This window comes from Plectrocnemia conspersa, unplaced genomic scaffold (assembly GCF_051122295.1).
Source record: "Plectrocnemia conspersa isolate PC_06_02 unplaced genomic scaffold, ASM5112229v1 ptg000006l, whole genome shotgun sequence".
NCBI lineage: Eukaryota > Metazoa > Arthropoda > Insecta > Trichoptera > Polycentropodidae > Plectrocnemia > Plectrocnemia conspersa.
In genome coordinates, this window is record NW_028277170.1 from 11,021,351 (window position 1) to 11,037,098 (window position 15,748).

General features: G+C 32.7%; 1 protein-coding gene across 2 annotated transcripts; it reads left to right on the top strand.

Annotated features, from left to right (window-relative positions):
- The first annotated feature begins 1,224 nt into the window (after nucleotides 1–1,224).
- Nucleotides 1,225–10,901, top strand: LOC148234215 (uncharacterized). Of its 2 annotated transcripts, none has more exons than XM_088187596.1 (3): nucleotides 1,225–1,266; nucleotides 8,548–8,880; nucleotides 9,464–10,901. In XM_088187596.1, the coding sequence occupies exons 2-3, from the start codon at nucleotides 8,557–8,559 to the stop codon at nucleotides 9,857–9,859; spliced, it is 720 nt and encodes a 239-aa protein (XP_088043722.1). In that variant the 5' UTR covers nucleotides 1,225–1,266; nucleotides 8,548–8,556; the 3' UTR covers nucleotides 9,860–10,901. The 2 variants fall into 2 exon arrangements, with proteins under 2 accessions (XP_088043722.1, XP_088043723.1); XM_088187597.1 differs by lacking the exon at nucleotides 1,225–1,266 and adding an exon at nucleotides 1,557–1,621.
- Nucleotides 10,902–15,748: the final 4,847 nt, after the last annotated feature.

Genomic DNA, 15,748 nt, shown 5'->3' on the forward strand with positions numbered 1-15,748 from the left:
TCTTGGACACACCCACAAAATGGGTTTACGCCTTAAAAGTGAAACGGTTAGATGGGAACTCCGGAAATAGTTAGAAAAACAATAGTAAACGCTTTTTCAAACAAAGAGTTTTTCCGGTACTTATAGGTGCATACGAGTGTTTAATATGTGAAATATTAACAATTATTATGTTCATTACTCAATTATTAAAGCAAGTCTCGAAACCTCTTAATATATTGTATACATGCTGTCTTTAAACACCCATAAAGGATTTATTATGTAGGTGTTCCAATAATGGCTATCTACAAAGCTAAAGCAACAAAGGTTTGACCAAACAAAACACGAGTGAAAACGTCCTGTAAGGCAAAATTATAATAAGCTCGAAATATTCACGCAGACTTTTGAAATCAATTAACATTCACAACACAAAGCCCTTTATTCATGCACTTCGAAGCACATGGCCACCAGTAAGCTACGCTTTCACCGTTGGATGTACAGGAAGCGGAGCTGAACAACAATGCTATTAGTCCTAAAAATCTTCACTTAAGGATCATGAAGAAAGAATTGACACTTACTCGGCGAAAACTAGCGGACTGTTAAGACTCACAAACTCGATTCAACTGAAACCAGAGACCAGAGTGACTCACTATTTTTACTTTTTTTATTATATTCAATGTGTGTTTTCCCTTTAGTGTTTTTCGAGATTGTGTCTGACAATTTAAGTAGATGTAATGAGTGATTTGTTTTTGGTGTGTCTTTTTGTTCTCTACTTGAATGCACTTCATAACTCACCACTACCTTTCCCGCTCTTACGTTCCTGGTATTCCTTATCCGTCACCTTGATGTCTGGGTAAGGATCAAAAGCTCTAGAGTCTTATGCAACTACTGATCTAGAACTAGCTGCCTCACGGCTGCTATTTACATGACACTTTAATACTACTTATTAGACATAAAACCTTCTCTAACTATACATATTATGTTCAATGGTATTTCGATAAACTGCTGCAAATTGCTGCACTGCTCGTCAGGTCGAACTCTTTTTACTCTACAGCCGATCTGTGGTTTATGCCGCTTCGGATTGCGAAGCCAATCGCCGCGGCCGAAATAAAACGTAAGCTGTAATTGTGTATCGATGTGGATCGCGGAAACGGAGGGTTACAGCAGCTAGCGTTGGATTTCCTACCCACACGAGACCTCGACACTTGCGAGGTATTAATACTTTCGCTTCAGGACGATCGGTCAGTCAGTGCTGTTGCTGCTTCCGTCCCGTCCGCACACACCCACCAGGTGAGTCGGGGCTGACCGTTCGCCGATCGACGCAGCCTCAATAGAACCGCAAGAGAACCCCCATCGGCTCGTGCCGAGTATCGATTTTTTTTTAATTATCAATAAATTTTCCCTACTCCCCCACCGTAACCAGATATCCCGGGCTATTTCCATTGTTAGCGCCGATTTTTTCCGAAACGATCGACTGTACGCCAAATGCCTAGGATAAATTTAAAAGCAAACGCGCCGGGAATAGAACCGCGTTTCTGACCTTTCCGAAGCAGCTGCCCAGCGGGCGCTATCTTTGTACCGGTGGACTTTGTGCCGTCTAGAAATAAGCAAAGAGCAACTTTGTGACCCATTTCACATTGTTTCCGTACGTATTATGTTACGCTATTGCTTAGCGACTATTGCGACCGATGCGACATAATAAAATATATAGTTATGTTTTTTTTAATACTTATATTATTAGGTACCTAGATACATTCAATCCGTTTTATAAATATGGAATCCTAATTGGGAAAAATATTTATTTAAATAGAAAGATCTGGATCATTGCTTATTATAAATATCACGGATTGACTTAACTCAAGTTATTTGCCTCAGAACAATCCCATGCGTTTCAAACACAGTGACCCAACCAATGCATACTCAACTTTTACGAGAGCGTTCATCTTCGTAGCAAGTTATCTGTGTGTGTTTTCAAAATACCTTGCTTAATAGCCTTTATAAAAAATATATTTTTTTTAGTTAAAACTACTCTTATTCAGATTGTACTGTTTATTAGTTAAAATAAATACACAGTACAGATGTAATGACGTATCTCTTCGATGTTGAAAATATCTTATTTTTCTTTTTCCTGAAAACTTACAGATGATATTTATATTTATTCCTCAAAATACCGTATTGGGCCAAAAAATAATTTCATTTTCAAAAATTCTCTTCTAATCTTATTTTTACTTCACACCTCCACGCTAAAAATAATGAATGTTTAGGAATAACCTTCAATTTAAACGCGAAGGTTACCGATCCCTGTTTGTAGGTGGATCGATTTCCATGAAAATCCCCGAGCTGATTTCATCCTCAATCCATCCGCAGTTTTAAATACCTAATTTTAGCCACTTCAACGCATTTGGTTAATTCCTGTAAAGCTGCAAAGGAAAAGTAAATAATAATACATCAAAAATTGCTACTGTACGAAAACTAACTTAGATTACATCACAAAATTTACGAGAATTTAGCCAACTTTACTTAATTAAAAAAATAATAAATAAATGTAATCAATATCAGTATTGTTTATTAGTTTTGGTCACTTGTTGAGCTATATTTTTGTTGGTTTTTAAAATATTTTAGAATATATATTGCGTTTAAAATTTTCGATTGCTCACAAGCATTATTTTACTATAATTTGTGCGAGCAATTATTTGTTCATTATTGAAAGTCAGCTTTAGTGTGAACGCTCCATTACGCTCAATCGATATATTATACCATGTGAGCTATATCACAACACATCGATTTAAAATAGATAGATAGGGACTCACAGTGATGCAATGGTTCATTGAGTAGATTAAAAAACGCAATATCCTTCTATTGCGCTCATTACACTATATTACTTGTATATCTTTGTACACATTTCTAATTAAAATAGGGTTTTATTTAACAGGAAATTATTTTGAGAGATATGTGCATTTAAATAAATATTTTGTTCCATAAAACGAATTGTTTGTGCATTTATGTAAGGTAAATCTTAAATTTTTATCTTCGAAAAAGGATTCTTTTGTGACGAATGCTCGCTCGCTGCCGCTCGCTCGCACCTAATCTGTTCAATGGTTCGTCTTATGGAGCAATTATTTCATATATGGCTCATTTAAAATGTTCTCATTAAAATATAACATTTAAATAAAAGAAAATAAATTATATGGTCGTAATTTTACATTAACTTCGTGAAAAAAAATATTAAATTGTTGTAATCAACAGTGATAGTTCCTAGATTCATATCGCATAATAATGGTCGCTTTAAACATATCAGATTACACAGGTAAAATGATACTATGGGTAAACCGGAAATGAATAAATGTTATCGTTTTATTGCTAATTAGAAGTGCTACGAATTTATCAATTCGAGTGTTTCTATGATGCATTTTTTATTATATTATAAGTCACCATATTTTCAACTCAAAATCCAACTCTTTATGCTAAATTATGCAAAGCATATATTGTTGGTTACTGCTGGCTATTAAACATAGAATTTATAGATATAATGAAAGCTTTTATACTGAGAAGTTGAACAAAATCAAAACACGAAAATTAATGTAAAACTGTTTTGAAGTATATTTCTATTTAATATTTAACTGAAATGTATATGTCATCAAAATTATTTCAAATGAGGGATATTAATCTTATATAAGTGGTTTATCAGAGCAGCAACGAACGAAGACAGTTTGTAAAACGTAATTTTAAAGAGTATGTGAATGAATAGCATGTATTAAAAAGTGAAGACTACTACCGTGTTAACTTAAAAGGGATGAGTAAAGTTGGAATCTTATATTTATTCCCACTTTGGAATAACATAATATATTTAAATTGAATTTATAAAAAATCATAAAAATTTACTTCGTTGCTAAATTTACAAAATTACATAAAAATAACATTATCTACAGGCTAAGCGTGCCCTTTTTATTTTGCGAAATTTATCTTCTTATCTATGTGTTATGGCCATTACAACTGATAGCCGTCAAACAAAATGAGGGAAAAACACTTTGTAATTGCCGAACTTCTATATATTACTCATCATTACGTGATAATATTGTGCAGCTGCATAATTTTTCAATGACTGGTATTGATCTCTTTCAAGTCAATAATTTAGTCTGTCTAAAGTATGGTTATGTTTTATAAACATACCAAATTTTAGTATATATAAAATTTAAATTCTTACTGATTTAAAGTTTAAGACACGTGATGCTCTATTCTTTTTAAAATTAAAATCAGTAGTCTTAAAAATTAAAATCACTATAAACCTATATTCATTATTCAAACTGTATTTTTCTATTATTCATATTCGAATATTTTATCATTCACTATTCGATATTCGAATAGTTGAAAATAACGAATTTTTTTAAGCTCTAGAAAATTCCATCAAAACTCATCTTTTTAACAGTTTATCTACACTTGCAACCAAGTCTAAAAAAACAAGTAATGAAAAAGAACCATGAAACTTATTTGAGCGTGTTCGATTTCATTTAGTTTTTGCTTTTTTCGTAAAGTTTCTTGTCACTGTCTAGAGTTTATTTATTTGTCTATTTTAAAAATAAAATTACACGTATAATTAATTATGTTTATAAATATTCTTTGTGGAAGAAATGCGGAAGAATGTACGTCATAGGAATATACGACGCTTCTTAAAAGTTTTAAATTGTGTAACTGGGCAACGTTTAAGAAAATTTATAAAATATTTTAATACATCCGGTGATAAGATCAGATTCTTTATCTCGCCTAACTCATCACAGTAAAGTCTGTATCACGATAATGGCTAAGAACTGAATCAGCTATAGTTTAAAAATCATATAGTAACAGAATAAGTATATGTATGTATATATATATGTAAGTGAAGCACAATCATTGAATAAACAGAATATAGATATAATTTAACGTTATTAATTATTATTTTATATATCATATATTCATTATACATAATATATATATGAGTATTAAAATGTTTAACAACAGAAATATTTGAGTAAATAATTAATATATATTAATGTAATCATACAATATATTACAATAAGTTTAAAATGTATTAAAACATTACTTAAAATTATATAAACCAATATATATAAATTACATATTAGACGGTAAAAAAATTGTCAAGTACTTAACAAATATGATTTTAATGTTTATATTATAAATTTAGTGTAAATTATAATAAAATGTACATTTTAATTACTGGCAATATAATATTTTGTGTCACAAGTTTTCAACCCATAAAACCCATACAAAACTTTATTAGTGATAAAGTCTGAATTATGTAGATATCTTATATTATTAAGAGAATACAGTACAAATTATTAAAATAATAATCAAAAGTAATCGTTTTCTTGTAATTTGTTTATCCATATTAAGATCAAGTTGAAAAATTCTATAAATTTAAAATTCTATAACTATTGTATTCATAATCATTCACGTGATATTTAACACATTTAAAGTAAAATTTCATTTTTGACAGAGCATCCATTGTGCAAATTATCTATTACAGAACACAGTGAATCATCGCTAGGTAGTGATTCACTCGCAGAAACAGCAGCCAAACTTTGAATACGTTTAATGTTTAATGACTAGTCGATGTCATCGTGCCGTAAAGGTTTTATAATTAGAAAGCGCCCACTTATAATTAGACGACAGAGAATAACTGAGCAACTATTATAATATCGGGGATAACGAACGAATTATCCGATCACCCTGACCCAAAACTCGACATGTTTTTTTAGTAATACATTAAAAATACACCAATAAAAATAATATAAGTTGTAAAGTCAAGGCTAACAGTTGCTCATTTTTAGTGTTAATTTATTTATTTTATTACATAAAATCATGTTATATTTTATATTTTCAATTAACCTTTTCCATACTTGCGTTGAGTTTTTAACATCATATGATGCACTGAAAACTAGTTTTAGGTTCCATAGAAAAACTCTGCATATTATTTCTCCCGTCGAGTCTCTTTAGAGACCTTTCCAGATAAAAAATATACACAATATAGAGCGGTAACTAACATAAATAATCTTCACATTTAATACAACATAGCATTTATGAGATGGTATGTTAAAAGTAAATAAAATAAAAACCTACAAAAAAAGAGACGTTATGTTATGTTTATATGCTAACAATATTTTATAGAAGAACTTTGGCTTATCACATCATCCACAATAATCAAGCAAGAAAACTGCTACTAAAGTATTTGATAATTATATAATATATGCTCGGAAAATATATCTAGTGTAGGCAAAAGATTTTATAGTATTTTTTAATAGTATAAATAAAAGTGCAGCTGGTACCTGCTATAAGCTGTTCATACAGTTTTATTGCTTATATCTTAATCCCTGTGAGGTTACTTTCAAATGTTGCTCAAAAATATAGAAATAAAGATATCAAACTATTCAGATTAAATCATCTAGAAAAATGCTTTCAATCATCAACCAACGAATGTATTATATGCTCATAATTATGCACTTATTAGACTAGATGAAAATGAGGGATCAAGTAGGAATATAAATACCCCTGGCTTATACAAATAAACTATTTGTAAAGTCTGTTCGCTTCGTCATCGATACATATCCCATGTTATATAATTGTATTGGTCGGATGTCTGAAAGAAATAATGGACTTCGCAATAATTATTTTCTTGTATTATTATAACAGCTATGTCTAAATTATGTTTACGGCTGCTCTGACATTTACAATCTATTTTAATCAGTATAAATTTGGCTAGCGAACATTTTTACAAATGCTAACACAATCGCAAGCCACAAATCGACTATAATCCGAGTCTCGAGTTAAAACCAAATTATCTATTTCTAATAATGCTTATTACAAAAAATGGCTATAAATTGGATTATAGTTTATAAACGAAATATTATTTTTTGCTATTATATGTTGCGTTTCAGGATTATGTATCATATTGTATTTGCTAGCCATTTTATTGCAAGGTTTGCTATTTATATATAAGTATATGTATTATTTTATGTTACAGCGTTAATCTAAGTAAATTTATTTAAGTCTATGTTTTCCCTGAGTCTGAGTTGAATAAAGGTGAATTAATAATGGGCTAGCACTATATTATGATTATGAATCAGATATATGTTTTTAATCTAATCTATTTGCGGAAAATGAACTCTATCGAAAAATCTTAGTGCTTAGAAAAAATACGTGAGGTAGAACATAATCTTACTAATGATTTATCATAATCTTCTGGTTTCGACCTTTGATTCTTAATAAATGTTTTATTGCTTTTTCTTGATCTATGATATATGATTCGCCACTATTTTTATGATAATTTGAAGGCTAATACTAATGTCATCTTAGAGCTTACATTAAAAATGAGAGGTTTTGAATCACTTTCAAACGGACTAAACATTCTTTTGAAAAAAATTATAACATTATGTTTGAAAAACAAATAAATATATGAATAATTAGTGCTGCGAAAAAACATAAGTGAAAACTCATTTTAAGTACTCTATTGTTGTAATTGCAATAAGGTTATAATTACTATACTTGAAGTAAGCTTTTAAGTAATTAATTAGTTGTATATAATTTATACCAGTGGTCTTCAACCTGGTGGTTCGCGGACCGGCGCCGGTCTGCAAGAAATTATTGCCCGTCCGTGCAAACTTTCACCCGATGCGACACGATGGTATTTTTTTGAACTTCATGTTTGTGTAAAAAGACTGTTTCATCTATGTCAGTAATAAAAATCAAACAAATGAATCGATTGGATGTTAATTCAGCGCTTCGTCTCTCAGAAAACGCGCTGCAATCGCGTATATCAAATTTGCTTGAAAAAAGCAGCAGCTAGCATTGTTTTTATTTTGGGTTGATGGCGGTCCGCGAAATATTTTTCACATTTTCGCTAGGCCGCGGATGTGAAAAGTTTGAAGAGCACTGGTTTATACTGTTATATAAAAATGAGGTGGAGTGAACCTGTGTTTAAACACATGACTCCTTCAGAGGGAAATTTAGAGCTCTTCAACTTTTACTGCTCCAATCAATTACTGGTTAGGGTGTCACCATTGCGTTTGTAAGTTGCCACTTTTTTGAAACGGCCATTAAAATTAGACAATTGCGAAGTAAATTCTTTTGAGATATATGACCGAAAAGATGTCCCGACCTGTCGGCGTGTCATTTTTAAAACATATTGCATTCGTCTATCGGCATATACCATAAGTGCTTTTTTTATGGCAGGTACTCTAAAAGCTTTATAGGCTTATCTGACGAAAAGTTATATCGACCTGCCGATGTTTTATGACCCAATAGGGTAATATTTTGATTCTCGCGCTTGTTGCATAATTTTACCTAATTCTTTTGCATTGCACGTTTGGGACTTTTATCAACTTTCGCCAGTGATTCCAATAATATGAAATATTTTTATTTTAAATCTAGAATTACAACTAGCAGTATGTATTGGAACAATAGCACATTTCCAGAACGTTTTCCGCTCATTGGTTTAACATATTATTTGTCACAGAGAGTATATCGATGTAGGTGAGCTTGTGTATATACCGCTTTATTTTTGTTGTATGTTTTCAACAGTAGGAAAAGATGGCCGGCCGTTCAGGAGTAAGGAGTAGACGCACCCGCGTTTACGACTGCAACTACAACATGGGCGAAAGCTACTACCGTTCGGCCATCGACAAGCTCGACAAGAAGTCCACCGGACGTCCTGCCGAGGCTCCTGAGCCATCTCCAGCTCTAGAAGAACGCTACAATCGCACATTTGGCGACGATGATCTCAACAGTGCCAGGCGTCGCGCGGAAAAGATTATCTCAGAGGAGTCACTATTCGACTCCCGCGGAGGAAAGACTGCGCGTGGAAGACCATTAAGCACCGCCATGGAAGAAGTCGATAACGAATTCGACGAAGAGGTGACATTTTCTTCTGTTCTTTACCATATTTTTTTTATTTTGTCAATTTAAACATATATATTCCATCAGTTTTAGCCATAATAGTAGAGCACCCTTGAATTATTTTCAAACACATAATTTGTTTATGTAAAATAAAACGCGATTTTAAAGATGTACAGAAAGGTCCACGAAATAAAGATCAAATCTTGCATTAGTCTAGAATGCGTTCTTTGACAACAAATTGGTTATGGTCCGAAGTTGGGATAGGAATCAGGACGTAAATCTTAATGTTGAAATGTACTCTAATGGATGCCTTTGAGGAAATATTTTTAAATATTTGACATTCTTCTGAACATATGGGGTTGTTTTACGTCAAATGGTTTGCCGGTTTAGGAACAACTGCACAATCACCGCTCTAAAATGAATAGAACAGTTATGTTACGTTTTTAATAAGATTGCTTAATTCACTACTGACAATCCTAAGTTGAGCTTCCAGGAAAATTATCGATATAATATGTACTGATGTTTTTTTTCCGTAATTGATAGTATGAAGATAACGTTCATTTGGGTAGTCACTACTTCACACACGTTTTTTGCATTCTAGATTTCGAACTCGCTGCGCCGTCTGCGCGCTAACAAGAAGAAGTCTATATTCTTGGACGACGTGGACATGGAAACCACTGTTTCCACCCTCCAGAACAGGTCTCGCCTAGGCCTCGCTGACAAGATTATGGAGTCGGCCGGCCTTAGCAGCACCTCAGAGTTGGTCGAACGCAGGAAACCACAGAGGTCCGTGGAGGAGCAGTCGACAGCAACTGTTCGCTGGACGGCCATGGAGGAATCTTCGAACACGGCCGCCGCTAGGGCCCGCGCCACCAGGGCGCGCCTCAGCGATCTGGAGGAAGAGACCACTGCCATAGCACAACGCCAAGCCAAGCGCGACCGTCGCGCCGCAGATCTGCGCGCATTCATGGACGAGAACATCGAACGCGCATTCTAATTAATCTAAGACTTCAAAAACACCCTCAGACTGCGCCCATTCATCGGCTGCGTGAACGTTTAATAAAACATAACATTATAACACCTTCCTACTTTATACTACTTGGATTATTGGTATATTTATCATCAACATCATACAGTTGCATCACAGTCCAACGACAGTAATATGAATGGTAATTTTTTGAAAAACGTTCCATAACTACGATTGGCACAATTATTGAGAAACTGCTGCGCTAACCTTTATTCTTGTTTATTGTGATTATTGCGCCTGTTTTGATCTATGTCATCTGCATATTTGTTATTTATACTGCCGGTTAATTATTGTATATTATATTTTGCCAATTCAGATTAATTTGTTAAGAGCTATAAGAGCATTCTCAATATTTGGTCAAATACTAGCGCTTCATCGCAAAACTTCTAGTGTCTTTCCAAAATATCTTTCTCTGAAATGGCTATATGCAAGGACTCAATCGGTAGTCACCAATCGGACGAACGCACAACCGGTGAACGCGCGGCCTCATTATTATTTCGGTTCAACTATGCCAACTCCCAAAGCCCGCTCTGGCGATTGGCACACTTTACTTCTCCGTCTTCGTGCTGATTTAAATAGAAAAATTAATATTTCTTTTGTGATCGAAACAAATCTAAAACAGCTTCTTAGTCCAATTGTGAAAGTTATATTAATTTATTTATACTATGATATAATAACAAACGTAAAATACATCTATATACATACATGTAATGGACCACATAACTTTACTAAATTTCTGTTTCTTCATTGTTTGTTAAGATTTTTTATATACACTCTTAAATTTCATACGCGAACAAAAAAAAAGAATTAAGCATTTCAAAACAACCATTGCATTTTTTTTCTATGTTATTATTTTATATTATATAATATTTATGCGATATATACATGTATCCAATTATTATTGTTATTTATTAGTACAATATTATTTATTTTGTATATATTGTTATGTAAAATTGTTTTGTTTAAAATTTTACATGTAAAGCAAATAAAAAATAATCTGTTAATTTTTATTTAATTTTCCTCTATATTTTTTTTCTTTTTCGGCACAATTTTATCACAAGTCATAAACGAATCACTTATAGAATTTCCATCTGGAGAAATCAGATTAAGAGTTCACTCATGGTGGTAACCCCGCCGCATCATAAAATTCCCCATCGAGCTCGACGATATACCGTTACATTATAATTAGAATCCAATACTACTTGCCTCTCAGCCATACACCGTGGTGGTATTACTCTGCACTTCTAAATAATCTGCGCAAAGCAAGTACGCAGTAGCAACGAAATTGACGTTTGATATATTTATACAAGAGGTTAGATTTGTCATTTATACATAAAATATGTATTTAATACGTTTTTAACTAAAATATTACTGAGCAATTGTTCGCAATATTATAATTTAGGCAAGCGGCTTTCAAACTGGGGGGGGGGGAGTTAAATTATTTATTTTAAATTTATTTCTAATATTTTCAATAGAACTTATAATTTTGGAGCAGTTACAAAATCCACTAAAAATAAAGATACTGATACAATATAGTGAAAGTAGAAGAAGAAAATAGAAACCCTAAAGCAAGAAAATACGATTTATCTAATTTATTATTATGAATCACAAGTAACGGGATAAATGGCTTTAAAAAAAAAAATTTGTTTGTACGAAAATTTTGGATTGGGATACTATGAAACCATGTAGATAAATTAAAACAGCTCATTACAAATATGCATTCTAAATATTGTACATTGGTAAATCCAAAGAATTTATCAAAGGAAATTAAGTTTAATAAGTAAAGGCGAATGTGCAAATGCAAACATATAGATTATGTTGTATGAAACGCATAGCTATAGTTGTATATAGAATCGCAAAATGTAAAAAACGCATACGACAGAAGAAAAGCTTATTTTACTAGCAGCTGCTAATTTAGTTAAAATAATGTTTCACGAATCATACACATCTTATGTATGCAAAACAGACATCGCTTGCTGATAATACAGTTGAAAGAATAATTTATGATGTAGTGCGAGGAACTTAAAACATTTTTACAAAAGATAAAATAAATTAAAAAATTTCCTTTAACCAATTGCATCCATCCATTCATACCATTAAATAGTAGTTTATTTGTATATTTTATTAATTGAATTTAGATATTATTTTGTGAATTGATTTTTTAATTTTATAAATCATATTTAGATGTTATTTTTTATTTAATCTATATATACACAATTTAAACTCAATAATTGAAAAACAGTTCCAATCCGGCCAAACAAGTTTTTTACTTTTAATATATAAAAAAATTATTCTTTTATATATTTTTCTTTATTTTCTTTGGATAAACAAAATAACGTGTAAGGTGACAAAATCGGACTTTTCAACTACTTACACTTTCAGATGGCCTATGAAATGTTTTCAGAAAAAAAGAAAAGTTGAACAGCCTTGTTCTAGATAAGCAAAGATATGAACTATTTCAGATTGCAATGTTACAATAATACATGGATACATTTATCCTACCTTCTTTTTTATAATCATTGTATATTTTCCCAGCTTCTTGAAGCCATAGTTCCGTTACAGGGTCAAAAAGTAAAAAAAATTAAACTTAAATACAAATAAAAGTCTAGATACTAGTATGTATATTTAGTCATCTTAATTACAGTGATTAATTATATAATCATAAATTCGATATACAACTAATTGATATATAATAAAACTAACCGCTATTTTTACCACAAAGATTTAGTGAAGATAATTTAGTTTAAATCTAAATTTTAAATGTTATTTCAAATGTACTGTAGTTTAATCCTAGCTAAATAGTTAATACATCTACACAACGTACTTAGTCGTAAAAAATCGATTATAAGGAAAAAATACAAATGCTAACAAAAAATTAATTAAAAGAAAAGAAAAATATTTATTTTTCTTAAACTAATATGTTAATTATATCAATATTTATACTAAAAGTACCACTTTTCTAATTTTAAAATTAACAATTAGAATGAGAGACCATAACACAGCTTTAACGTTATGAAGCTTTTAGCTTATTTAGCTTTACGGATTTTATTTTAATCACTAAATATCTCTGCTCGACTTATCTGAAAATTTCTTACATTTAAAAAAAAAAAATTCTTATATTTCTTAAAAAAGTAAAATTAAGTCATACATTATAATAAATACATTAAACATCAATAATTAGTTCATTAGAATATTAAAATATATACCGAATGGGACAGTAATTACTAAATTAAATCATTCTCAATTGCCAATCGAGAGAACCCTCCTCAACAAAGTGCTTAGACAATGATTCTCTCATGTATATCGCTTCTGAGGTAGAATGTTTACTAGATTTTATTACCAGGGGAGGCAATCCGCGATCAATCTGCTGATTTCTCCAAATACCTTTAACAATTCTTCCATTTATGACATCCTCCACATCGAGAAATCCATTTCGTATGTAATGTTTGCTGTCCGTTGTTACGAGCCAGTTATGGAGTGAAATACTTGCTTTCGTTATTTTCTCGAGTTTATCCCGATGAAAAAAGATCGGCTTTTGAAACACTTTAAATTTGCTCGTTAAAACACCAAAAGCATTTTCAGCAATTCTACTCACCCGCGATATTCTATAGTTAAAGATTTTCTGTGTTGTATTCAACTCACTACCTGCAAATGGCTTCATTAGGTTTGTTTTTAACGGATAGGCAATATCTCCAACAATGAATTTGTTACTGGGCAAAATATGATTTTCTAATGCGGCGCAAATTTGGCTGTTTCGAAATACACTGCGTCTATTATTACTTGCATTGGTATCGCTGCTTATTAGATCGACATATCTAAAGCAATAATTGTCGTCTATTATTGCCAAAAATGCAACACTGCTAACTCCTCTGGAATTCTGGTCCTTATATGTAACGATTTTTCCTTTGATCGCTCCACAACAACTAGGAAAATTCCATTTTTCAAGAAAGCCATTTTCAATACGACTCCAATCATCCCTAGTTTCGGGCACCTGCAAAAAAAATAGTCATATTAAATAAATTAATAGGTGCCATCATTAGTTTTACAATTTTAAACTACTTTTGCCACAAAATCCATTCAAATTTGATAATGATACACGACTATTACCACCTTCTTACCTTGGGAACTTTTTACATTACGACCTTTTTATCATGTGTGCAATATTTCATGAGATTAAAGAAATCATAAAACGAGTCCGTGAATACAATCATTCCGGAAATTCGTCGAGAATCGAAGTCACTAAAACTTTTCAATTGATAAAAGATAAAGCGATTACAACGCAACACTGGAGTCATCAGCTATTGGCAGAAGGTTGTACAGGATTGAGTGCAGCAGATTTCATTAATCACTATGGTAAGAAGGTCGTACGATAAAAAGGTAGCACGGTAAGATGTCCACACGATAAAAAGACACAGTAAAATGACCGTGAATTGACTATTTCATATACAATAGTAAGTTAAAAGACAATTTTCAATCACAAATTTATTTATTTGCATTAAGGGCTGATTTACACGCTGCCAGTTGCTGGCATGCCAGCCGGAAGTTTACTGGCGGGTCACTGGCACGCGATGACTGGCATTCTAGTCCACTGGCACCTTACCGTTTAGGGCCCATAAGCACTGTCGGCTAGCCGCCCGACGACTGTACTTTATATGGTTTTAAATGGGTGCATACGCACGCAGGCGCCGAGTCGCCAGAGCGTCAGGCGCGATCCTATGCAGAGGTGATGCACAGGCGACTTGCCTGTCGCGGCAACCTATAAAAGCATGGGTTTAGATGAGTGCATTCGCACGAGGAGCGACTTTCGAGGCGACTTATACATCATTCACACAAAATGGTTTCGACACAGAAAAGCTCATCGTAGAAATTGAATCCCGAATTGTTTACAATAATTTTATATGAATATAACGAAAAAAAAATATTGTGAAATAATATGTATAATTATATTATATTATTTCTTGCTTCTCGATTTATTTAATGAATTTAGCATCTAAAACATTGTGTGAGATATATACATTTATATTTCATACGGGGAAATTGAATATTATATTGAAATTAAAATAATATTTTTTTTTCTTTAAAATTAATATTGCAATTTCTTCGCGAATATACTACCCGACCTCGAGTCGCTCGGCTTAGCCGCCTAGCCTAGTTGCCTACGTTTTTGAGCCGGCGGCCGCTAGTCGCCGGCGGCTAGCCGACAGTGCGTATGGGCCCTTACACAGTGCCAGCAACTGAAAGAATTATCGTTGCGAAAATGCGCTGCTCAACTTGCGCCAGTACGGTAGTGTGGTGGAAGGGGGAGCTGGCGTACTAGTAAAACAAAAATATATGTTCTGCTGGCGTGCCAGTGACGCACTCGCTTCTCCAGTGGCTGGCGTTAAGCGTTTATACGGTGCTAGTCGCTGTAAATCAGCCTTAACTCAAATTAACGGAACAATAACAATGTCTACATTTACTTTATGTTGATTATTTAAAATTGACTACCAGATATAAAATAAGCATTTCTGCAAAGTGTTGGGGAAAAGAGAAGCTCTTTTTAGTATACAAATTTTATCACGAACAACTACTCGCGTGGGGCGGGGGGGGGGGCAGTCCACCGGGGTCGATTCATTTTTTGGGATGGCATTTCTACTAAAGTAGTCAGGGAACCTAACATGTTTTTTTCCCTTTATGCGTGATATAACTATGGTTTCCCATCAGTACAATTAAATCTTTCGCCTTTATGCGCGATATGTTTTTAATTTAATTTAATTTTTTTCTTAATATTTGTTTAAGGAGCGGAAATTCAGGGACTGCCCAAATGGCACAAACTCTAGCTACCCCACTGCGAACAACGCACTGTGCAAATTTTATCGA